We start from the raw sequence: 23,577 nt of genomic DNA on the forward strand, positions 1-23,577 counted from the left end.
TTTTCGTATGCGATGCGACTTTCTATTTGAAAAGCATTGAATTTCACATGCGAGTTTCATGAAAACGATTCGAGAATAGGGCCCCTGGCCACTGTTCAACTGGGCCTTAAGCGTGTTAATTGGCTGCAGGATAAAGAAGTTCTCGAGTTTCTAGAAAACCTCTATCTTGTAGCCAATCAGTACACTCGACAAGGCTTGTCGTACGACACATGAAATATCGCTTTATAAAGGCCCTTGCACAATGCTAGGCAACAGGCAATAGAAACATGAAATAACCTCAAATTCGTCAATACAAACCTAAAAAAATTCGAACGATATGATTGGTTGGCAACAGAATATAGGCACAGAATTTCCAACATGACGGAAATTCTGTGTCTATTGCCTGTGTCATCGTCTATTCTGCATAAATACAAGGTTTCTGATTTCTGTTGCCTGTTCCTATTGCCTAGCATTGGGCGCGTTCAGCAGAACAAACCGCTCAGTAGCAATCGAACATGATTGGCTCTTACTTTTAGATCCAACAAATCAACGTAGCGTGTTGATTAGAGGCCTAGATAATCAGAGAAGCGACATTGAGGGCACGCTTGCTGATTGGCTGACCGCGGCACCAATCAAAACCGAGGCTATTGGGCCCGCAGCTGATTCCGTGTGCACGTGTGCAAAGTAACGTGTTACATCAGGTTAGGTGAGTGAAAAAGATTAATATATTTTTAATATTATTAAGAAAAGAATTGTAGACATTCGTGAAGTTTTTGGGACATCGTAAATATATGCATTTTGTGTGGATGAGGGTTATATCATACAATAATCAGTAATATTTCTGTTTACTTGTAACTAATTGAGAGAGAATGTGATCATATTTTTAAATATTTTTATAAACTTATTACATTTGTCGTCTTTACAGAAATCAAGAGTTTGTGAATAAAGATGGTAAAAGTGTGTGAGGTATTCGGTTGTACAACAACGGAAAAAGAAAGACTCTGTATGCATAAATTTCCTAAGAAGAATGTGGAACATCGAAATGCGTGGGTAGCTTGGATTACTCGTAATCGTCCCGGGTGGAGTCTGAAATGTAATAGCAGAGTTTGTGAGGTATTTTATAGGATTCATAAAATATTGAAACATGCCCTCAGATGTGTGTATGTTTGTCATGTATTGTCTATTTTGTTGCAGTTGCACTTTGTTCCTGAGGACTATGTGGAGGACACAAGAGGAAATAGAATTCTTCGAAGGCTGAAAACATCTGCTATTCCCTCATTGCAAGTAGAGGAAATTGAAGATAGTGAAAATCATTGTAATACGAAAACTATACGAAGATTTCGACAAACCGCACAATGCTTGAAAGATGTAACAAATATCCCTATTATAGGTGGTAAAGAAAAAGAGAATGAGCATGCATACTGCTTAAAAGTATTAACTTGTGATGAAGTAAGTATTCTCTCGATTTTATCATTGTTGTGCCAAAATATCATATATGCTGCGTTCCAATATTCACTGCCAGTACTAAAAATCTATAGTATACGTAACGGAAACTATAGATTTTCAGTACTGGCAGTGAGAATATTGGAACGCAGCCATAGTGTTTGTAAAAATAATTTTTTTTTCTGATCAATACATCCTTCCAGCAGGTACAGGACTGTTTAGAAGTAGGAAATACTCATAAAGGGGAAGAATTACAGCTGAGTGTAAGATGTTTGAAAGATGAACATAGTGATGTCACACATGCAATGAAAACCATCGATAATGAATATACATCTTGTTCAACGCCACCAATCAAACATCCATTGTTGACGAGTAGACTAACTGCATCGTCGGCTTTATTGCAAGAGGTCATGACAGTATCAGTGGCACAAAAAGATTCCGACAATGATTGCAATATTCAGATAAAGGATTTTTCTTTTCTTTTCCAGTTTTGTTTGAAATTGTGGTCGACCTTTTGTATATATTTGTTTATGCATTCTTTTTTAGTTGGATGCAACCACTGCTGATGTACTGGACAGCGAAAACCAAGAAACTTTGCAAACAGAAGAAGCATTGTTAAAAGAACTAACCGCATCATCGGCTTTATTGCAAGAGGACATGACGGTATCAGTGGCACAAAAAGATTCCGACAATGATTGCAATATTCAGGTAAAGGATTTTTCTTTTCTTTTCCAGGTTTGTTTGAAATTGTGGTCGACCTTTTGTATATATTTGTTTATGCATTCTTTTTTAGTTGGATGCAACTACTGCTGATATACTGGACAGCAAAAACCAAGAAACTTTGCAAACAAAAGAAGCATTATTAAAAGAACTTGAAGAAAAGAATAATATAATAAAAAGTCTAAAAAAACAAATTGCTGCAACGGATCTCAGTTTGCAAAATATTACAAAACTGTATAAAGTGACTAAAAAAAATTACTTCGATGAAAAGAAACGTTTGAAGAGACTACAAGAGTATCATTTTAAAAGCCATGCAGGTGTGTCCGCAACATTACGACCAGATCAGATTAGAGCTTTAAGTAGAAAGTCCACTAATGGTGTGAAATGGAGTCTTGCAACTATAACAGATGCTTTGGAATTTAAGTTTAAATGGGGAATTCGTGGTTATGAGTCTTTTGTGAAACGTGTTCCGATTTATCCTACGGCACGAACTTTACAGAGAAAGTTGCAGCATATACAATTTGATAGTAATATTCTAGAGGAGATATTTCATATGCTGCAATGTGAAATGACAAAATTACAACCTCACGAAAAAGACTGTGTAATAGTAATGGATGAGATGGCCATCAAGGATGAGGAGGTGTTTGATCCAAGTAGTAAACAGTTTATTGGGTCTTGTACTTTTCCTACGCATTCCGGGATAGCCAATAAAGTTTTAGTATTTCTACTGGCAGGCTTAACAACTCGTTGGAAATACACCGTAGCCTATTACTTTACTAAATCCACTGACTTAAAATATAAGGAAAGCAAAGTAAATGCAACTGGTTCAGCATTGAAGAATATTGTTCTAAACATTATTGAGAAATCAGAAAGCATTGGTTTACAAGTTCATGCAATAATCAGTGATATGGGTACGGATAATAGAGCTATGTGGAATGCTTTTGAAGTCGGTTGCTCAAGACATCATGTCAATGTTTCTGTTCAACATCCAATTAGGGCAGAAGATAAACTGTTTTTTATTCCAGACCCTGTTCACGTTTTTAAAAATATTGCTTGTATGCTAAATAGCAATAAAGTTATTACTTTGCCCCATGACATTTGTCAATCTGAAAATCTTAGCTATCTACAGGTTCACTTGCAACATTTGGATAGACTTCTAAACCTTGAGAACAATTTTGAACTAAAGATTGCCTTTAGACTTATTGAAACTTACTTGCACTGTCAAGATCAGTATAAAAAAATGAAAGTTTCAACTGCACGATCAGTTTTTAATAAAAGAACTGAAGCCGGATTGAAAATGTTAGCCAAAAGAACTAATGATTCTGCTATTGAAACTACAGCATTTTTTATTAATCTCGTTAGCCAATGGTTTGCTCTCATGACAAACAGAAAGAGATCTTTAGGTCTTAGTAAAAATAATATTGAAAATTATAACGAAGCAATATATCACATTAAAAAGACCCGTACTATTTTTCAAAACATGAGCATTGGGGTAAAAGGACAGTGGAAACCAGTGCAGACTGGTGTCATTATGGCCACTGAGAGCATTCTGCAACTACAAGATTTTCTTCTTAACAAACGGGGCTACAAATTTGTTCTGACCGGCCGCTTCACACAGGATTGCTTAGAAAATTTATTTTCGCTGCTCCGTTTTAAATTGCCTACCCCGAATGCTTTGCAAGTGAAGCAAAATTTGAAACTCATTACTATGACACAAATTTCCTCTTGCTCCAAAGTAACCAGTTATGACACTGACATTTCAGTGGATGAGCTCGAAAGTATTAATATAAATTTCTTGGACGTGTTAAAACAATTGGCAACTGAAAAATGCCAAGAAAAGGAGGTTCAAACATTCATGGAAGCTTCAGCTATTCATGTACCAGAACTGACAGATGTTTATTTAAACTTGATAGATAAGTGGGAATGGCCAATCATATATGATATTGCTGGAGCTGTGATACGTAGCATTAAGAAAGTGTACAATACTTGTGATGTATGTTTTAATGCTGTATTATGGCAAGGTCCTAATAATCATCCATACGGATTTGTTATCGATTTACATGATTATAAAGATGGTAAATTATATAAAGTGTCTGACGATTGTTTCAAAGCTATTATGAAAGCAGAAATAACGTTTCGACAACTTAGAGACACTCTAAAAACAGTAACTTATATAAACATCATAAACTTTATGGTTGAGAAACTGCAATACGTGTGGGATGGAACATATATTCCATCTTGCCATAACATCGGTCACAAAATCCTGACTAGATTTTTTACAATGAGATTAAGAATGTATTGTTTGAAACAAAAGGAGCAGTATTCCCAAGAAAAAAAAAAGCATATACAATAGCAAGACTATGGCTATGCATGCTATAGTTTAATGAAAGCCCCTGACACAATAGTACGATTTACAAGAACATAGTCGATCTCCAATCAACATAGTTTAAGTTGAGAAAGTAATTTTTTTTGCACTATTAAAGAAATTTTTTTTATTGAACAGTAACAGCATTGATTTCTAAAGAATGTTTTATGTTGCAAATATGTTAATATGTGCAATTGTTTTGTATAAGATCTTTAGATTTAGGTATTAACATTTTTTGTTAATTTCACTTTATAGTTTTCATAAAATTTATTTAAATGTTGAAGATATTCAATGCAATATGCTCATAAGGCGCTTGACTGATATACTTATAAGTTAGTTTAGGCTCTCTACTTCTCATGATGAGAAAAATACTTTTTTTTTTACATTTACTGGTCATATGTAACTGTATTTATATCGTACAATTTTATTTTTTCTTATGAGTTCGAAGTTCAGTATTACTATAATTTTGTACGAATATATATGTTATGTATTTATGTTATGACAAGGCTTGAATAAAAAAGTAAACACATTATGTATGATTGCCATTTATTTTAAAGACAGTATGAGGTATAACAAATATAACAGTTTTTTGTCAAAAAGAACTCTGTTGCTTTAGTCGTGCAAAATATGAATTTATCCCAATAAAGGATCTTACAAAATGCTTAACTGAGTTATTCATTCGCACAATGCCTGTTTTTGCATATGTGGCATAACATTCACATGATATATAACAAAGATACTGGCATTTTTTTGCAAAATGTGGACGTCGTCGAATTTTTTGATTCTTGTCTTATTCGCATGATTTGTATGTAATTATTATTGCCTATTTTGTAAACATAATTATAAAACTCGTAATCAGAAAAATATTACAAATAATGTGACACAATGAACACAAGTGTTTAGGTCTATTTCCTTGTTTTACACTTCTTGGAACTACATTTAGTAGCAGTAGACTGTAACTTTCGCAATGCCTTCTCCATTTTGGCAATCTCACTGAACATCTTACATAACTGCTGCAGGCCTAAGTCACGTTCAACTCTCAAGTCTTGAATAACTTGTGATGCTTTGCTACACTGCAATTTCAGTTCCTCAATTGTATAACATTCTGTTTTGGAAACCAGTAGAAAAGGGATTGAATGTCTCTCTTCAATAGCACGAATCTATAACATACGTTATAACACAAATGAAAATTTTGATTGACATTTTATACAATTGTAAGCACATGACATTGGGTACGTTCAGGAAACAACGGTTGCACAACAGCTGAGTAACTGGTCAATGTAATTGGTCTAAATTTAAAGATTTAATAGTACAGGCCAATAATCACTGACCGCTCACTGATCGCTTTGTTTTCCAAAAGCGGCTATTAATACTGACCTTTGCAGAATATTCATTTGATACTTGAACAGAAGTAGTATCAGTCTCGTTACATTGTTTTTCCATTTTTATTTAATGAACTGGTTCCTAGACAATGAACAAAACAAATATCACATTATGATAATAACATTACTTACTTTATCATTTCAATAAGATATAAGTAAAAGTACTAGAGTAGGCGTCAGCCCGATAAAAACAGTCACGTCACATCCACGTCGAATCCACGTAATTTACGTGGACTACGTGGATGCAGATTTATCCATAAACTATCCACATGGATGCAACGTTCTTTTCTCATCACTACATCGAAGTCTATTATCTCCGAAATATCAATGTAGATTCTCTGTGGATATATCTATTAAGAAATATGTACAGGGAATTTTTATTGACACGTCGAGGATAAAAAACTTCGATGTAATGATGAAAAAAAAACGTTGCATCCATGTGGATAATTTGTGGATAAATCTGCATTCACGTAATTTCTATTAAAGATTATAATTAATCAAAGTGATATAAAAATTATAATTAATGAAAGTATTATTATACTGCGTTTATGCGCTAACCGGATGAGGTCCCAATCATTATTTATTAGGGATGCCATAAGAAAGGTTTCCTTATTTTTGTCTAGTGAGGCCCTTGTAAGGATTTGATAAGAATGTTTTAACTTTATAAATATACTTTTTTTCATAAATATATTTACGAACACAAAATTTCATAATGAGCCGGCACTGATTTCTGACATTCACCCGACATTAAGAAATATTATATCATATATCCAATTCAAAATTTCATTACTCTTTTTAAACTGAATTTGTTTCTTAAGATAATTTTTGAAAAATTATATATTTGCGCTGGTTATGACATATGTAGACTATATAACGCTTACATCAAATTAAGAAGTAGTCTACCACGTAAGGCAGTTGGCTCACGATGCAGAGGTCCCGAGGTCTCGAGTTTGAATCCCACCAAGGTAAGTGTGTTTTTCAAATACGAGAAAATATTTATAATCATAGACTGCATCTTAAGAAATAAATTTAGTTAAAAAATAGTAATAAAATTTCGAAATAAATAATTTTTTTTATGTCGGGTGAATAATTATTCAGTGAAACATGTCACTCTTTTCAGAGTTGAAGAATCACTCCAAGTAAAGAATGAATAAGTAACTCACTTTTTCGAAAAGTGAAATTTCACTCCAATTAGACTGGCAGTATTTTCATTATTCCTAGGAGTGAAATCTCACTCTTTTGGAGTGAGATTCCACTCCAAGAAATTTAGAGAGAAAGCTCGTGGATTTCACGTCAAATCGATGATCTCATCCACGTGGACTACAGTACCGTTCTTGAGCGGATTGTCCACTCGAATGTCCACGTGGATTCCACGATGCTGATCCACGTAGCAATAACGTGGATTTCACGTACTGTTTTTATCGGGAGTGAAATAAATCATTTTTATTTCTTACTCTTACCGCTTGTAAGCGTAAGAGCTGAAGTTGGATTAAGAAATAAAAATAATTTATTTTGCTTACGCCTTTATTTTAGCTTTATTACACTTTTTACTTCTCACTTCTTACGCCTACTCTTACTTCTTACTCCGCGTATTGTAGACGACGCTTCATCAGAGGTTAGTTTCTTCACAAGCGATCAGCTGCGGGCCCGATGGGAACCATGGTGGGGGTATAGGACTCTAGGTGGGGGTAGAGTTGTCGCTTCTCTGATTATCTAGGCCTCTAGTGTTGATAACACGACACTCAACACTGCTGAACGCGGCCATTGTGCAAGGGGCTTAACGGTATCGCGAAAAAGCCGGTGGGATTAGGTTATGCTTCTTTCTATTTACTGGTTTGAATATGTGCTAAACCAAGTGTCGTGTCGTTAAATTGCTATTGTCGTTTCAGTTGCCATTGTTGTTTGCTCTTTGCTCTGTGTTGTTATTATACCGTAAATGATTTGCCGAGACTTTATGCTGCGTGTGTGCAGCAGAAAATCATGCAAAATGCTTCATGAAGTGAAAAATTGCACTCTAGCATCTTGCAATGGAGATAATACCTGTAAAAAAGTGCATCTCACAGACGATGAAGTAACTGAAGTTAATAATAATATACGACCTTTTCGGCAAAAAGTTTACCTAGAGATGACACGTTTAGCGTATATCTTAAGAGAAACTTTTCCAAAAGAACGCAGATCACAAGTCTGTACGCTCAATATGTTGGGAGAATGCCTATGGCCATGTTTGGCTTGTGGAACATGTAGGAGGAATAGTAAGTTTTTCTATAATTATTACACCCTTATAGAAATTTAATACTGTAAAGGATTTTATGGCTAGTGATTAATCATTTAAAAGCACTATTAAAAGCACTATTAACAGTGCTTTTAATAGTGCTTTTAAGTGATGAATTACTAGCCAAAAAATCACTTACAGTTGTAAATTTCTATAAAGGCATTTCTAATTAAATATTTCAGTTATTAAAATGATTTAATTGAGAATATTTTCTGCTTTCAGCAACTACACCAGTATGCAATAATTGCTATATCTTATGAACAAAAGACAACATGAAGGCCTTGAGGTGTTGCCATATATACTGTGAATATTGCTTTAACCGGCTTCCATTTGCAGCAAATGGTCCACTTCCCTTGTGGTGCTGTAAAGTATGCTCTAAATGGACGACGATTTTTATACTGTGTAAGTTTTGAGAAACACGTATTGTTAAGAACATAATTTTTGTAATGTTTTTGCAATATTCTTGAAAATTGAAAAAAAACTTGGTCAATGCTGCTTGAAGAATGTTGTAATGTGTAAATACATTGTAGAAAAAAGATTTCTAACTTGAACTTATACTATAACTACGTTATGCATTGACTAAGTTTTATTTAAATCTTCCAAAATTGTAGATTTATCTTCACAATATATTTAAAATGTTATATTTTATCTTCAATATACTTAAAAAAGATAGAAGTATTATCTATTAATAAATTATATAATTTATTAATAAATATATTATTCATATTTCATTAATATATATTTATAATGAGGATGAAACATATTGTTTGCAGATTAAGCAGATTAAGCAATAGAGGATACAGAGGAAAGAAAAGTTGCAGTTACTTAATAATTATTAAAAAATACAAGACTTTATGATATACAAATATATTTTTTTATGTAATGTTTATTTTGTTAACATAAGTAAACATGTATTTTTGTAAATAAAATTAGAGTGTGAAAAAAAGGACAATGTATTGAAGAGAATAAAATATTCAAAATTACAAAACAATACAGTTTAGAGAAATTGCTATGACACTTTTGAAAGTAATAGAAGACAATAATGACAGGAAGAAAAAGTAAAGGAAGGAATGCATTACAACGTTGAATAAAAAATGAACAATTTTTATTTGAAATAAAGTGAAATATTAATCAAAAGTGAAATATTAAAGGTACAATATTATGATAATTTCTTATACGGGACTGTTTTCTTACATATTGGACATTGTGTTTTGACAAAGTTTTCATCTCTGTCATTTATTAAGCAGCGCACTGCACAATTGGCACAAAAAATATGCCCACAATCTCCTACACCCAAATATTCGACATTTATTATTTCTGTGCATATTATACACTCTAAAGGTGCTACATCATATTTAACATGTCGTAACCTGCATTTTGGTAGTGTGCAATCACCATTTTTAAATTTGCCACATATGCTTGAGCTTTGTAGCGTTCGGCCAACTTCCCTCTTTAGCTGCTCGGTTTCTTTTCCTGATGTCTCGTAACGAAGCTGTTCCAAGCTGGTACAATGTAAGAACGGACATTTTGTGTCGCTGCATGTAGTATTCTGGTATTTGTAACAGTATTGATATTTGTGAAGAAAATTGCAATTTGGATCAAAGCAACAATTATTTTTAAAAGCAGCGCAATCTTCAATGACAGATTTTCTGAAACAAAAAGCATTGAAGTGTTGAGCGATGTGACAATAGATAACTAAACTCGCATAACTGTAAAATATTTAAAAATCTTACCGGAAATTATAGCACGGCATATTTGTAGGCAAAACAACAATAGCAAAAACGACAGGGGCAAAGTAAACGACAGAGGCAAAGTAAACGACAGAAGCAAACTGGACGACAGAAACAGCAGTTTTCTGAAACACTAGCAATAATTAATACAAGAGTGAGAATTGCAACTACAACAGCAATAGATAAAGAATAACACATGTTCAAAGCAGTAATGTTTACAGATTCTTATGACGTTTTGTCGTAGCAAATCAGAGCCTCCACATAGGAACATCCGTAACACGGTGCATACGTTACGATAAGTTCTGACCGTATACTTACATTTGTACGTAAATTTGGATTTCGGTCAACGCACAAAGAAAGATGTAAAACGTAACACGCTTTTATTGTTACGTACGCATCAAAGTATATGGTCGGAACTTATATAACCTAACGTAACGCGTTAATAACCCCGACGATCTTGTGCGGAGACTACTATATATATCGACATATACGACATATGAAATATTAGCCTAATGGAAGATTCTCACCACGTCCGGCGTCAAAAACACGTCAATCCGATATTCGATAAAATAATCAGTTCTGCCCCGCGAAGCGAAATATTAAATCGTTGAAGTTGACGACAATTCAGGTTATGAAACCTGTCATACCGACATAAACTTAAAACATAATAGGCTGCGTTCCGATATTCAGTGCCAGTACTGAATATCTGTTGAGAACGAGCATATCCCAATAGGCCGGTATTCATAGGCCTAGTCGACACAAATCACTTAATACACGTATTAAATAGTAAATAACTAGTAAATTAGTTTGATTATTGGCTGATCAGTTCAAATATACTATTTGATACGCGTATCAAAAGATCGGTGTAAACTAGGCCTTCAAGACAGTCTAAAGGCCATCGCACACAAAATTGCATAGGCTGCATAAGCATAGCATAAGACCGCTGGACCAATGAGCATCTTATGTAAATTAATATGGCGGCTTTATGGATGCTCATTGGTTTAGCGGTCTTATGCTACGCTTGTGCTAAGCTATGCATTTTGTGTGCGATGGCCTTAAAGCGGGGAGCACACACTTCTGCACAACGCATAATACGTAAGCATAAGAAAATTGATTGGTATATTTCCCTATGCACATTTGTATGTACCAATCAATTTTCTTATGCTTACGCATTATGCGTTATGCAGAAGTGTGTGCTTCCCGCCTTAAAGGTCAATACAGACAAACTTGCATAGCGCATAAACATAAGCATAAAGCGGGGAGCACACACTTCTGCACAACGCATAATGCGTAAGCATAAGAAAATTGATTGGTCCATACACATGTGCATAAGGAAATAGACCAATCCAATTAACTTATGCTTACGCATTATGCGTTGTGCAGAAGTGTGTGCTCCCCGCTTAAAGGTCTATCCAGACAAACTTGCATAGGTGCATAACCATATGCATAAAGAAACGGATTGGTCTATTTCCTTATGCATGGCACATGCATATGGCATCAATCAATTCTCTTATGCTTATGTTTATGGGCTTATGCAAGTTTGTGTGGATATAGCTGAAGGAAATTGATTGGTCCACATACATGTGTATAAGGAAATAGACTAATCCATAGACCTTAAGTAGCAATTGAGCGTGATTGTTGGATCCAAAGGTAAGACCAATCACATTCAATTGCTACTTAGCGGCTCAGTGAGCGGTCGTGCTTTCTGGATGCACCCAATGTTTCCCGCGTTTTTCGCGGCAGTTAGCAACGCTCGTCATTGTAATCGCTCAATGCACGTGCTGAATCTGCTTCTGATGTACTTGTCGTATAATTATGCATTTGTTGTAACGATTGTGCGCTCATGTCGTTAATCTGCTTTGATGTTCCTTGTCGTAATAATTGCTTTTGTGGTATTGATCGTGCTCGTGTCGTAATTGTAACCTCAGTTGCTCATACATTCTTAATTCTAAGAAGTGATCATTTTTTAACGCTGCTTCTTTCTTTCATTTGATGCTTATCGTATCGTTACCAATGTAAGTAACCGACAACAGCAAGAAAAAAATATCTGCTACGTATTACTTTTCTACAAATTAAATATTTTATTATAAGAATTTGATCAGTTTAAGCCTGATGTACAATGTGTTCTTTGCTTTCTGTTTTCTGCTCTTAACCTCTTTACGACTATCTCGTATTTCGCAATTCCGTCGCGTAACGCGATGTTTTTTGTTCTCTGTCGCCCAAGATAAAAATTGACGAACTTTAATAGAGACAAGAAACATCACGTTACGCGACGGAATTGCGAAATACGAGATAGTCGCAAAGAGGTTAAGAGCAGAAAACAGAAAGCACAAAGAGCACATTGTAGATCATCAGCCTTTAAATTATTGTATGGAATATTTTATCCGTACGTGGTCTAACGCTTCTGCAAACAGAATAAATCGCCAGCAATTTCAGAGCAATAAGTTATTGATTAATTTAATTCGCCGTAGAATTTGGATAAACTTTGCTGGGCCTAAATTCTGGTGTGAAAAAAATAATGCATGTGCGGCATTTTTCATAGTTTGTATACTACATACATAAATAATCTTAGAAATTATTTTGCATATGTAATACAAAAATTTATTAATTATGCTTTAGTAATAGCTATAATATTGAATATTAGTGTTGCTCGAGAATTTCATGAAAATAATACTTTCAAAGACATATGCTTAAATAATTACAATATTATCCATGATTTTAACAGGAACATTTTGTTTCTTTCAATTTTTATTACAAGTATTGACTATTGTCTTTTAATTTAATATTTTTTTCAGATGGAGGAAATATGTGGCAAGCAACCTGGTACAACACTTTATGTTTACGATGATTACAGTTATAATAAAGATTCTCGCAATCAGAATATTCTAAGATGCAGTACTCGCCGGTCTTCAAAGTGTCCTGGCGCTATAAATCTTGAGAATGATCAAATACGTTTAGTCCATGATCATAATCATACAAAGACACAATGGAAGATAGTGCAATCTACCATGAAACAAGAAATGTTGAAGCTGTGTCGAGAAACGTCTTTGTCTTTGAAAGATATATTTGACAATGTCTGTAGACAGTAAGTAAAATTACTCTTCGTGATTATTCCGTTACTTAAATGTATGAATCCTGATGACCCTGCAATGGGACATATGTTGTAAATATGTATGTTTTTCCTATTTTGGCTGAACCTTCTCACTAAAATTGAGAATACATAGATAAAACTTCAAAACATTATTTACAAAATAAAACCTACATAAAAAACATTGAAAAGTCACAGGAACCTATATATTCTTTCAACGTTATAGAATTGCTGTTACAGTTACGGGTTAAAATAGTGTATAGAATAACAGTATGAAAATAAAATTTAAATGCAAATCTTTCCTTTGTAAACAATCAAAATATTTTTATAAGCATGAAGCTTAAAATGTAGTGAAAATTATAACCTTTTTTATTGCTTTTTTTAATTTGTTTGCATAAAAAAGAAATATAAACTAATTAGATATTTGCATTTCATTGTTTATTTTACTTTTTATTTCAAACAGCATTGAATTTATAAAATTATGAATTTATTATAATATATATGTATTTCCAAAATGCAGTGCCGTGGTCGTGCGTTCTAGAGTAGCTGTTGCACTTGGCAGCCGACGTTTGATAATGCACAGTCACGGCGCTACATTTTGGAAATACATACATATTATAATAAATTCATAAATGTAAAAATTAAAGCAGAATTAAAACACAGAGTGAATAATTCATTGCTGTATGTAGTGAATTAAACGGAAAAATTATTTTTATTTTTTTAGTTATTGATCTTTTTAGTTACACATTTCAATATATTGAGTGCTTTTTCCGTAATCGGGTTTTTAAACCCTAATCTTTGGCAAACATTTTTATTAAATTAACTTTTAAAAAATATAATTTTTTTTATTTAACTTTTGTGTGATAAAGGTTTTTTATTATATATTTCATATAAATGAAAGAAACCAGATAAAGTAATAATATGTCTTACAATTAGTTTTACTTAAACCAAAATTTTTATTTTCAATTTTCCTTCTTTAATAAGAATCAACTTGCCTCTTTTATTAAGTTTTTCTCCTTCCTTTTTTTTCTTTTCTTCTTTTATTTTAAAATTTTTTTACCAGTCACTGCTCTTTGTATTTTTTAGTCTGTTTAATAAACTTTCTTTTTTACATTTTCCATCTTTTATATTTTTATTTATCGGCGGAAGTTTTTTCTTATTTTACCTTTTATTTTGTCAATTTTGCTACACAAGGGAAATATAAATATTCTTTCAATACATTTCTTTTTTATTTTATTAGATTAACAACAATTTTGTTCATAGTTTCTGTCATGTTTACATTACAAATTATACACAAAGAGATTACTATGTAAACAGATATATTTAAAAGTAATTTATATTTTTTTGAAGTGTTGCAAAATATGAAAAGATTGCGTAAAAAAAGTTTTCAAATTTAAAAATGTTTAACCGATTTCGATTTACATTTCCCTATTGCTTTCTAACAAGTAAATAAAATTACACTCTGAATATAGATTTGAAAACTAGAGGCCTGCTTTTAACCCTCTGGAGGTTACATATTTTTGGCTTAACCTTTTAAATTTTTAAGATGTTTCATTCATGTAATAACAAGTTTAAGATAAAAGTCTATGGGCATTTTGTAGAAGAGTAGAAGGTCTGGTGTCTCTGTAACTGATGTCTCAACATTATAATTTAGATCAACTTGTTTCGGTGAAAATTAGCATTTGTCTTATAATTGATTGTAATTGTTGCTTGTTTATATAGATATCCTGATGCAGCCATAAATTTGTCATATGCCTCATTAAAATCTACATTGTATCGTGAAAGAAGGAAACTGCGTCCTAATGTAACAAAAGACATGAACGTTCTTGCTATGAGTTTATCAGCATACGCACCTCTTGAAGGATTTTACAAAGGAAGCGTAACCTGTAGCAATGGAAAAACAGCATTAATATTTACAAGTAATGAGCTGTTGCAAGAATTACAAAAATCAACAGAACTTTATGTAGATGGCACATTTAATGTAAGCCTAGCTCATTTGCAAAACATTATATTACTATATATGTTTCTATGTTTTAATAAATAATACAAATAATATTAATAATATAAACTATTTTTAGATTGTTCCACGTGTACCATTAATGAGCCAACTGTATACTATTCATACTCGATTCGTAAACGTGGTAAGTACCAAAAGTACGCTCTAACATAGCTTTTATTATTATGAATTGTAGCTTGTTAATGTAGCATATAAATGTTGAGTAACAGTAGAAATATAGAAAAAGAATAGAGGAGCTTGTATCAATATTCTACATTAAGTTCTTTGTACAATAATATTCTTTTCATACAGATTGGCTTATATTCTTTTAAAGAATAAATATAGGAAAAGTAAGAACAATAGGAAAATAATATTCTATTTTATATGGATATCGACAGTAGGAATTTAAAAGAACGAATACATCATTATTTTTTATAAATTTATACGTGTTTTAAATAAATGTCTGATTACTTTCTTAATAGTAATAAAATAGTGAGATTTAAACAATATTTATATTAACAATTCAGTTCGTATCTTACTTCCTATATGATTCTCTTGTGAAATATCTAAATATGTATATATTACTTGATTTTAATAACAAATCTGTTATATTTTGTAGGGTATTGGTATGATCTTTGTCCTGTGTGAAAGTCGTTCAAGTAATTTGTATACAGCTATTTGGGAGAAAATTATTGAATTAGTGCCAACGCTTCAACAAAATTTAAAGTTTATAATGAGCGACTATGAGGCAGCTGCCATGAAAGCGATAAATAAACAATTTCCAACAGCAGAGGCGCATGGTTGCTGGTTTCACTTTAATCAGGTATAATAATTTATTAGAAGAAATATTGATAACTGTTGGAATAAGATTTTGTACAACAAAAATCAATGTGAAGAGTAATATCTGATTGATAATTATGTTTCTTTATTATCTATTGATAAAAGTAACGCGTTACTTGTAACATTGTTATAAAATGAAAATAATATTGGTAACGAGTTACTTTTATCAATACATAATAAAGAAACATGATTATGATAATAAAATGTTACTAATTTTTCATATTTACTTGGCGCAAATTTCCTGATATCATTTTTATTTTGTACGGAGTACGTACACTTGGCGCAAAACACTACTGTGTCTCTTGATCTTAATGAATACAAAAATCCTTATGTATAACATAAACTTATACTTGCAATAGTTGTCTCTATAATTATCGGAATTGACTGATTATAATGAATAAAAATATATTTATAGGCATTATTGCGTCATTGGCGGCGATTAGGTTTAATGGATGCACCAAGAAACGTTTTATCTATGACTATGACTATGGCGTTGATTCCTTCTGATTGCTTTGAGAAAGCATTCTTTCTTATACAGCTTGAAGCTTGTCAAATTTTGGGAAAATATCCTGCTGTTAATAATTTTCTGGCTTATGTACGGAATACTTGGTTACCGTTAGCATCAAAAGTCAGTGTTCATAATTGTCCTGTGAGGACAAATAACATAACAGAAAGTTTCCATAATATAGCAGGAAAAAAATTTGGCAAATCTCATGGAAACGTGTGGGACTTCTTAGGTAGGTAATTCATTTCCATTTTATGAAGAAATGAACAAATTTGATATAACATTCCATTTGCAGATAACTTACGAAAATTGATTGTTGATGAAGAACTAAAATTAAAACGTCTACAGACTGGTGAAATAAGTGGATATCGTACAAGCCTTAAAAACAAAAAACGGGATTCTAAAATACTGGAAGCTCAAAGAGCTTTTGCAGCTTGCAGGTTAGATAACAATAAATTATATTAATTTACTGAACTATGGCAAACAATAGTTACAATGTTTTCTTATTTTTAATATTTTAATTTCTTATTTTTAATATATATATATATGTACCTCAGAGGTAAAGGACCATATGTCTATAGTTTTATACATTTCGAGAAAACGGCGTTCAAAGTTTTAAATAAGGAAAGTGTATTTTTATTAAATGTAAAATAAAAGTAGCAATGTCATTTGTTAAATATTTATTACAGCAATGAAACTGATATGTTTTGTAGTATAATTGTCAATACATTGTACCTAACCAAAACTAAAGAACTTGCAAGAACTAAACAACTTGTTTACCGCTAAATGTAAAATCAGGTTAAAGAAACATAAATTTTAGACACTATTTTAGATAATATAGTTGTAATAGACATAAAATCTTTTACTATATTAAAATTTAAGCTCCTGGTATATTGGAAATAGTACTAACTCAATTTTGATAAAAAGTGGACATATGATCCTTTACCTCTGAGGTACAGACTACAGATATGTCACTACAATACAAATAGGTCTGTATAAAAAAGTACGTAATTCAATTAAAAAATCGTACTTTACGTAATTGGTAGTAAAATTAAACTCAAATTAATATTAATGTTCCATTTCCCAATTCAAACTCAACAATTTTATCTAAAACTATTTTAATTAAACGGTTTTAATACCAAGTATTTGGATTTATTTTCTTATTTGAAACACTGTATTTTTATTTCATATTTTTCCATACTTTTTAATATTTATGTATAGTAGTTTTAATATTATGTATGTGGTATAACAAACTGTATTTCTTATTTATTGCAGGCTAGATCTTGAATATTTCTTACGTATGTTTACTGACAGCTGCGAAAATTTTATTCTGACAGATACAGTAGTTCCTAAAGGTAAATACACATATACACACACATATATTTTTCTATTAACAATGATAAATGATATTTAAAAAAATAAGTACAAGCGGTTTAATTGGATATCATACAATTGCTCAGATTATATTTCATTAGTTTTTCTCTTATAAGTTCAATTGGACTAAACTGTAGTGTCGAAATAAATCGTGTCCAAATGAAACCCTGTTATTTTAAGTAATAATACTAAAGTATATATTTTTATATTAAGTGCTTATTATGTATTGCTAGAAATTAAGTTTATAATCTGAACAATGTAAATAATATATTTTTAATTGTATATTTTTCCAATATGCATGCTTAACGTTTTAAATTTCCAAATTAGGTTTAAAATGAATTAAGTATACATTTCACTTTAAGTTGTAAACTTTTACAATAAACATCTAAATTTAACTTTTACATAAATTTGATTTATCTCTTGCAGTACTACATAAATAAAATATGCTATAAAATACAATTTTTGAACGTAACATTTATTAGATAAACAATTTTTGCTTTCTTTAATTCTTACAGTAGTCTTCAGCTTATTGTTATTAAAATATTAATATTAATTTCACTTTTTTACAGAAGGTATCAATCACGAATCAAATTCAATATCTGATGAAGAAGATACGCCTGAAAAAACAAGATCAGAGACATTGTACGATAATGCCGAAAGTGATATTCAAGTTGATGCTCCATTCCACAAAAATACAAACAAACTGTTAAGTGCTAATAAAGGTAATAATGCAAATTTCAATGACATTTACTAGTTTTACATACATATATATATGTTCTCTATTAACAATGATAAATATTTGAAAAAGAGGAGTGCAAATGGTATGCAGTTGGAAACCATAAGATTTAGATATAAATACAATTGCTTAGATTGGATTTGATTAGCTTTTCTCTTATGAGTTTAATATGATTGAACAGTATAGTGTCGAAATGAATCGTATCAAAATAAAACACTGTCATTTTAAGTAATAATACTGAAATTTATATTTTTATATTAAGTGGTTATTATGTATTGCTGAAAATTAAATTCATAATCTGAACAATGTAAATAATATATTTTTAATTGTATATTTTTCCAATATGCATGCTTAACGTTTTAAATTTCCAAATTAGGTTTAAAATGAATTAAGTATACATTTCATTTTTAAGTTGTAAACTTTTACAATAAACATCTAAATTTAACTTTTACATAAATTTGATTTATCTCTTGCAGTACTACATAATAAAATATGCTATAAAATACAATTTTGAAATTAACATTTATCAGATAAACAATTTTTTGCTTTCTTTAATTCTTACAGTAGTCTTCAGCTTATTGTTATTAAAATATTAATATTAATTTCACTTTTTTGCAGAAGGTATCAATCACGAACCAAATTCAATATCTGATGAAGAAGGTACGCCTGAAAAAACAAGATCAGAGACATTGTACGATAATGCCGAAAGTGATATTCAAGTTGATGCTCCATTCCACAAAAATACAAACGAACTGTTAAGTGCTAATAAAGGTAATAATGCAAACTTCAATGACATTTACTAGTTTTACATAGTAAAGTATACAGTAATATATAATTAAACATTTATAATTGTCAATCAATAAATTTATTGGAAAAACTATTTTGAAATATTTTTATCATTGATATTTGGTCTAAAAAAAGTGGTATTTTATTCGTCAGAATTTTGTCGATCACTTGTGCAACTATTATAACGAATATTAGCTCATTAAAACCAATTTTTTGACAAAAAATATATTTTTTATGGCCTTCAATGAGTAACTAATAATATTTATTGACTAGAATTAAAGTTATTTTTACAGTTAATTTAATAATTTATGGAAAAAATAAAAAAAAACATCCAATAAAGCTCATAATTTTGTTATAATATGAAAAAAAAGAATTTTATCCACTTTGAACTTTAAACCTTACTATCGTCTAAATGGTATTATATTGTTATATTAAATATTATATTACTTTTTTGCAGAAGGTAACAATCAAGACCAAAATTTAACATCTGCTGAAGAAGGTACGCCTGACTCAAGGATATTGTACGATAATGCCAAAAGTGATATTCAAGTTAACGCTCCAATCCAGAAAAATACAAACAAACTGTTAAGTGCTAATAAAGGTAAGAATGCAAATTTCAATAACATTTACTAATAGTTTCATATTTTTCAAAACTAGTGAAATTAGACTAAGTCTTCAACCAACACGCATCAAGAAATATTAAAGATGTTTAAAGAGATGTCTAAACTCTATTAGATATGTCTTATTAGACTTATCTAATAAAAATTTGACATCTTTTTAAGCGTCTTTAACATTTCTTTCAGACATACGCGTTGTGTTGAAAATGTAACATCTAGGAATATCAGGTTTCTGAGTAATAAAAGTAATAATAATTTCATATGTATATTTATATATACAAGGTAGGGAAAGAAAGTCGGTCTCCTGAATAACTCAGAAAATATAAGTTTTATAGATAACTTTGAGATAAAAGTTGTAGGGTTTAAAAATATATCTATTTACTAACCTTATCAGTTTGATAAACTATGGGCCATAGGCTATAGTTGGGCTATAGTTAGAGGCCAACTAATTATCTTTCTATATTTTAAGTCTAATTTTATTAGAATTGTTTATTAAAATTTACACTTGAAAAATATAGACAGATAAATTAGTAGGCCTCTAACTATAATTAAAAAGAATAAATAAATTAAGTATACTTTAACTTTTAAGAGTTGTAAACGTCTACAATAAACATTTAAATTCAACTTTTACGATGATTTATCTCTTGCAGTACTACATAATTAAAATATTGAATATGCCATAAAATATAATTTTTGAAAATAATATTTATCACATAAACATTTTTCCTTTTTTTAATTCTTGCAATTTCTTCTGCTTATTATTAAAATATTAATATTAATTTTACTTTTTTACAGAAGGTCACAGTGATGTACATAACTCAACATCTAATAAAAAAGATATGCCTTATAGAACAAGATCTAGGACATTGTACAATAATGTCAAAAGTGATATTAAAGTAAACGCTCCATTCCAGAAAAGGACAAAAAAATGGTTAAACGCTAATAAAGGTAAGAGTGCAAATTTTAATGTTATATTTACAAGTTTATATTTTTTAAATTTAATCAAATTAGTTAAAATAACTATTTTTATTATTTCTTTCTTTCTTTCTCAATTATTAATATTAGACGTCCTATGAAATGATACTATGTCGTTGTTTCTTGTCTATATTTATTACTCAGTTGCTAATCCATCCACTTGTAAAGAAGGCGTGCAAAGACAATTAGTCGCATATATTAAAGTATTATTGACGTTTTTTATTTCTAAAAAAGGCATGTAAAGTCGATAATCAAATCTATCAAAGTATATTGTTGGCGCCTTTCCGCAATGCCAATTGATTCTCTCGTTGCGCTTACTTCGTGAGCGGCTATCATTGCATATTTTACCAGTTGATAAAGTTGTGTGTATCTAAGGGTTAATAGTGTAATAGTGTTTATAATAAAAAATAGCTTAAATAAATAAGCAGCGCGCGTTTAAAATGTCTAGTATTACATAAAATTAATTTTTTCATATATATTTTGTCAAGGTGGATCATGAAGTTAACTATATGCCCTATGTGCCCTATTAAATTAGGGCAATTTAAATTATCTGTACTTAATTACATGTAATAATATAGGTATTACTTGTGTAAATGAAATATATAAATTCGTTACTTTCCAATAACCCTTTTTCTTTTTGCTGATTCTATTTTCTGGAATATTATATTATATTATATATTAAATATATATTGTGTATATATATTATATATCTATATATATATATATATAGAATAAACAAAAATTTTATGACATATAATATTCTGTTTTCTAATTAACATTTTCTTATTAATCGTATTATATTTTTTTACAGAGAATTGCTATGAAGAGAACAAAAATGCGCAGAAACAACATACTACTTCAATGAAATTGCGAGAATTACATGTGGTTTTACACAAGATAGATGAACCATTAAAAAACGTTACAGAAGTAACAGAATTTAAATTCCATCAGGTAATGCTATTGTTGCTTAGCACTTCGTAATACTTTATACTCAGACATAACAGTTAACAAGTAATAAGTATATTACAGCAAGTTTTCATACATGTTTATGGACAATATCCTTAACGTTCTTTCCTCTTTTTCTTACAGATGATTCATCCATATATGAGGTGCCAGAAGATGATTATGGATATTGGTATGAGGATAACAACAATACTCATAGAGAAGACTTCCATTCCATGCTATTAACAGAGATTACCAGAATTCTAACGTGTCAGGAGCAAAACCTTCCGAAGAAACCTGCACGGTGTGTCTTACTAATGAACGAACACATGTTTTCATACCATGTGGTCATCTTGCTTGTTGCATTGAATGCATTGAAAAATTAGAAAGAAATCGATGTCCGATTTGCAATACTACTTATGAAAACTGTTTTCGAGTTAGAAGACCATAAAAATTGTCTTTGAGTCAAGCAATATTTTTTTTGTTTACAAACACTGCTGTCTACTAATTTTAGAACAGTAGAATTTTAGAATAGAACAGAAAACGCTTTATTATTTTTATTTACTCTGTTTTAAAAACAAATGACTCATATTTCTTACATTATTTAGAATGTATCTTAAATATCTGTATGTGCAATATTACTTTGATTGCATCTGAAATATCTACTTATAATTCGAATTTTACAGGCAAAGTTATGCACTATGAAGTGCCGATATATAATAAGTCTACAAATTGTGTAATGCATACAGATATTTTTTATCCTAAACAAAAAAATGGAAACAGATAAAGATACCAAAGCCAAATGTTAATGTTATATGTAACTTATTGCTATAGTCATGCATGGTTTTCGTTGAAATTAATTGTTTTCTAAATTTAGCTATAAATCAATTATAACAAGACATTTTGCATTTTTTATGATTTGTTGTAATAATTAATATCTTTTAACATGCCTGATTATAGAAACTATAGTTCCTAATTAAACTTAATCATAATTAGTATACGTAAGTTCTCTGTTACCAAACATGGGCATTTTATTTTATATACCAAAGATTTATGATAAGAAAGATATTTTGATAACTATTTCTTTAATATTGTTACACATACGCTGTGATTACATGCGATTTTCTTTTATAACGTTTATCGGAAAGATAACACTGCATATTATAATACTTTGTATTTGATTTAAAATGTTTAGTATAAGTATTGTTATACCGCTATATTGCGCTGAAGGCAGGTATAAAATAAAAATTGCGAATTTATGATACCAAAGATATTATATGCGATTTTCTTTAGTAACGTTTTATCGGAAAGATAACACTGTGTATTACAATTCTTCGTATTTCATTACAAATGTTTAGTATAAGTATTATTATACTGCTATATTGCGCAGAAGGCAGATATAAAATAAAAATTGGGCAAATTGCGGATTTATGATACACAAGATATTGTGATAACTATTTCTTTTAATATTGTTACGTATAGTACAAAGCGCTGTGATTATATGCGATTTTCTTTTGTAACGTTTTATCGGAGACAACACTATATATTATAATTCTTCGTATCCTTTTAAAAAAAGGCATGTTAAGTACGATAGTGAATTTATTGTTGCCGCTTTCCGCGATGCTGATTGGTTTCTCGCTGCGCTTACTTCATTGGCAGCTGTCATCGTATATTTTGACAGTGTGTGTATCAAGAATTAAAGTGTAATAGTAATAGCATAATGTTTAAAGCTAAATAGCCGCGCGCGAAGGCGCGCGTCTGTGGTGCTAGTTGATTTAAAATATATAAGTACAAGTATTGTTATACCGCTATTGCGCAGGAGGCAGG

General features: G+C 30.7%; 2 protein-coding genes and 2 long non-coding RNA genes across 7 annotated transcripts; 3 read left to right on the forward strand and 1 right to left on the reverse strand.

The window, feature by feature from the left end:
• Positions 1–630: 630 nt before the first annotated feature.
• LOC139784599 (uncharacterized) lies at positions 631–5,168 on the forward strand. Of its 3 annotated transcripts, none has more exons than XM_071723786.1 (6): positions 631–685; positions 905–1,092; positions 1,174–1,428; positions 1,626–1,829; positions 1,969–2,130; positions 2,216–5,168. In XM_071723786.1, exons 2-6 carry the CDS (start codon positions 928–930, stop codon positions 4,493–4,495), a joined length of 3,066 nt encoding a protein of 1,021 aa, XP_071579887.1. In that variant the 5' UTR covers positions 631–685; positions 905–927; the 3' UTR covers positions 4,496–5,168. The 3 variants fall into 3 exon arrangements, with proteins under 3 accessions (XP_071579887.1, XP_071579888.1, XP_071579886.1); XM_071723787.1 differs by having other exon boundaries at positions 1,629–1,829; XM_071723785.1 differs by having other exon boundaries at positions 905–1,428.
• A 2,312-nt stretch (positions 5,169–7,480) lies between these two features.
• Positions 7,481–9,098, forward strand: LOC139784600 (uncharacterized). The gene is made up of 3 exons (XR_011721611.1): positions 7,481–8,141; positions 8,384–8,563; positions 8,935–9,098. It is a non-coding gene; the product is annotated as an uncharacterized lncRNA (long non-coding RNA).
• Positions 9,099–9,446: 348 nt separating this feature from the next.
• Positions 9,447–10,699, reverse strand: LOC139784594 (uncharacterized). The gene is made up of 3 exons (XR_011721609.1): positions 10,419–10,699; positions 9,895–10,024; positions 9,447–9,810 (listed from the first exon to the last, which is right to left on the reverse strand). It is a non-coding gene; the product is annotated as an uncharacterized lncRNA (long non-coding RNA).
• A 928-nt stretch (positions 10,700–11,627) lies between these two features.
• On the forward strand, positions 11,628–23,191 carry LOC139784595 (uncharacterized). 2 transcript variants are annotated; one of them, XM_071723781.1, is made up of 14 exons: positions 11,628–11,689; positions 12,687–12,976; positions 14,702–14,960; positions 15,058–15,120; positions 15,595–15,798; positions 16,231–16,552; positions 16,616–16,760; positions 17,596–17,675; positions 18,264–18,416; positions 19,049–19,201; positions 19,674–19,817; positions 20,629–20,781; positions 21,620–21,759; positions 21,898–23,191. In XM_071723781.1, the coding sequence occupies exons 2-14, from the start codon at positions 12,687–12,689 to the stop codon at positions 21,994–21,996; spliced, it is 2,205 nt and encodes a 734-aa protein (XP_071579882.1). In that variant the 5' UTR covers positions 11,628–11,689; the 3' UTR covers positions 21,997–23,191. The 2 variants fall into 2 exon arrangements, with proteins under 2 accessions (XP_071579882.1, XP_071579881.1); XM_071723780.1 differs by lacking the exon at positions 11,628–11,689 and adding an exon at positions 12,377–12,415.
• Positions 23,192–23,577: the final 386 nt, after the last annotated feature.

Source organism: Temnothorax nylanderi, unplaced genomic scaffold (genome assembly GCF_030848795.1).
Source record: "Temnothorax nylanderi isolate EJ_2023f unplaced genomic scaffold, tnyl_v1.0 TNYL_tig0648_pilon, whole genome shotgun sequence".
Lineage (NCBI taxonomy): Eukaryota > Metazoa > Arthropoda > Insecta > Hymenoptera > Formicidae > Temnothorax > Temnothorax nylanderi.

Coding starts and splice junctions, on each gene's coding strand:
- LOC139784599 (XM_071723785.1), top strand. CDS start 928: ATGGTAAAAGTGTGTGAGGTATTCGGTTGTACAACAACGGAAAAAGAA. Junction 1,830..1,968: donor CGTCGGCTTTATTGCAAGAG/GTCATGACAGTA, acceptor ATTCTTTTTTAG/TTGGATGCAACCACTGCTGA. Junction 2,131..2,215: donor ACAATGATTGCAATATTCAG/GTAAAGGATTTT, acceptor ATTCTTTTTTAG/TTGGATGCAACTACTGCTGA.
- LOC139784595 (XM_071723780.1), top strand. Junction 16,761..17,595: donor AGAGCTTTTGCAGCTTGCAG/GTTAGATAACAA, acceptor TATTTATTGCAG/GCTAGATCTTGAATATTTCT. Junction 17,676..18,263: donor AGATACAGTAGTTCCTAAAG/GTAAATACACAT, acceptor ACTTTTTTACAG/AAGGTATCAATCACGAATCA.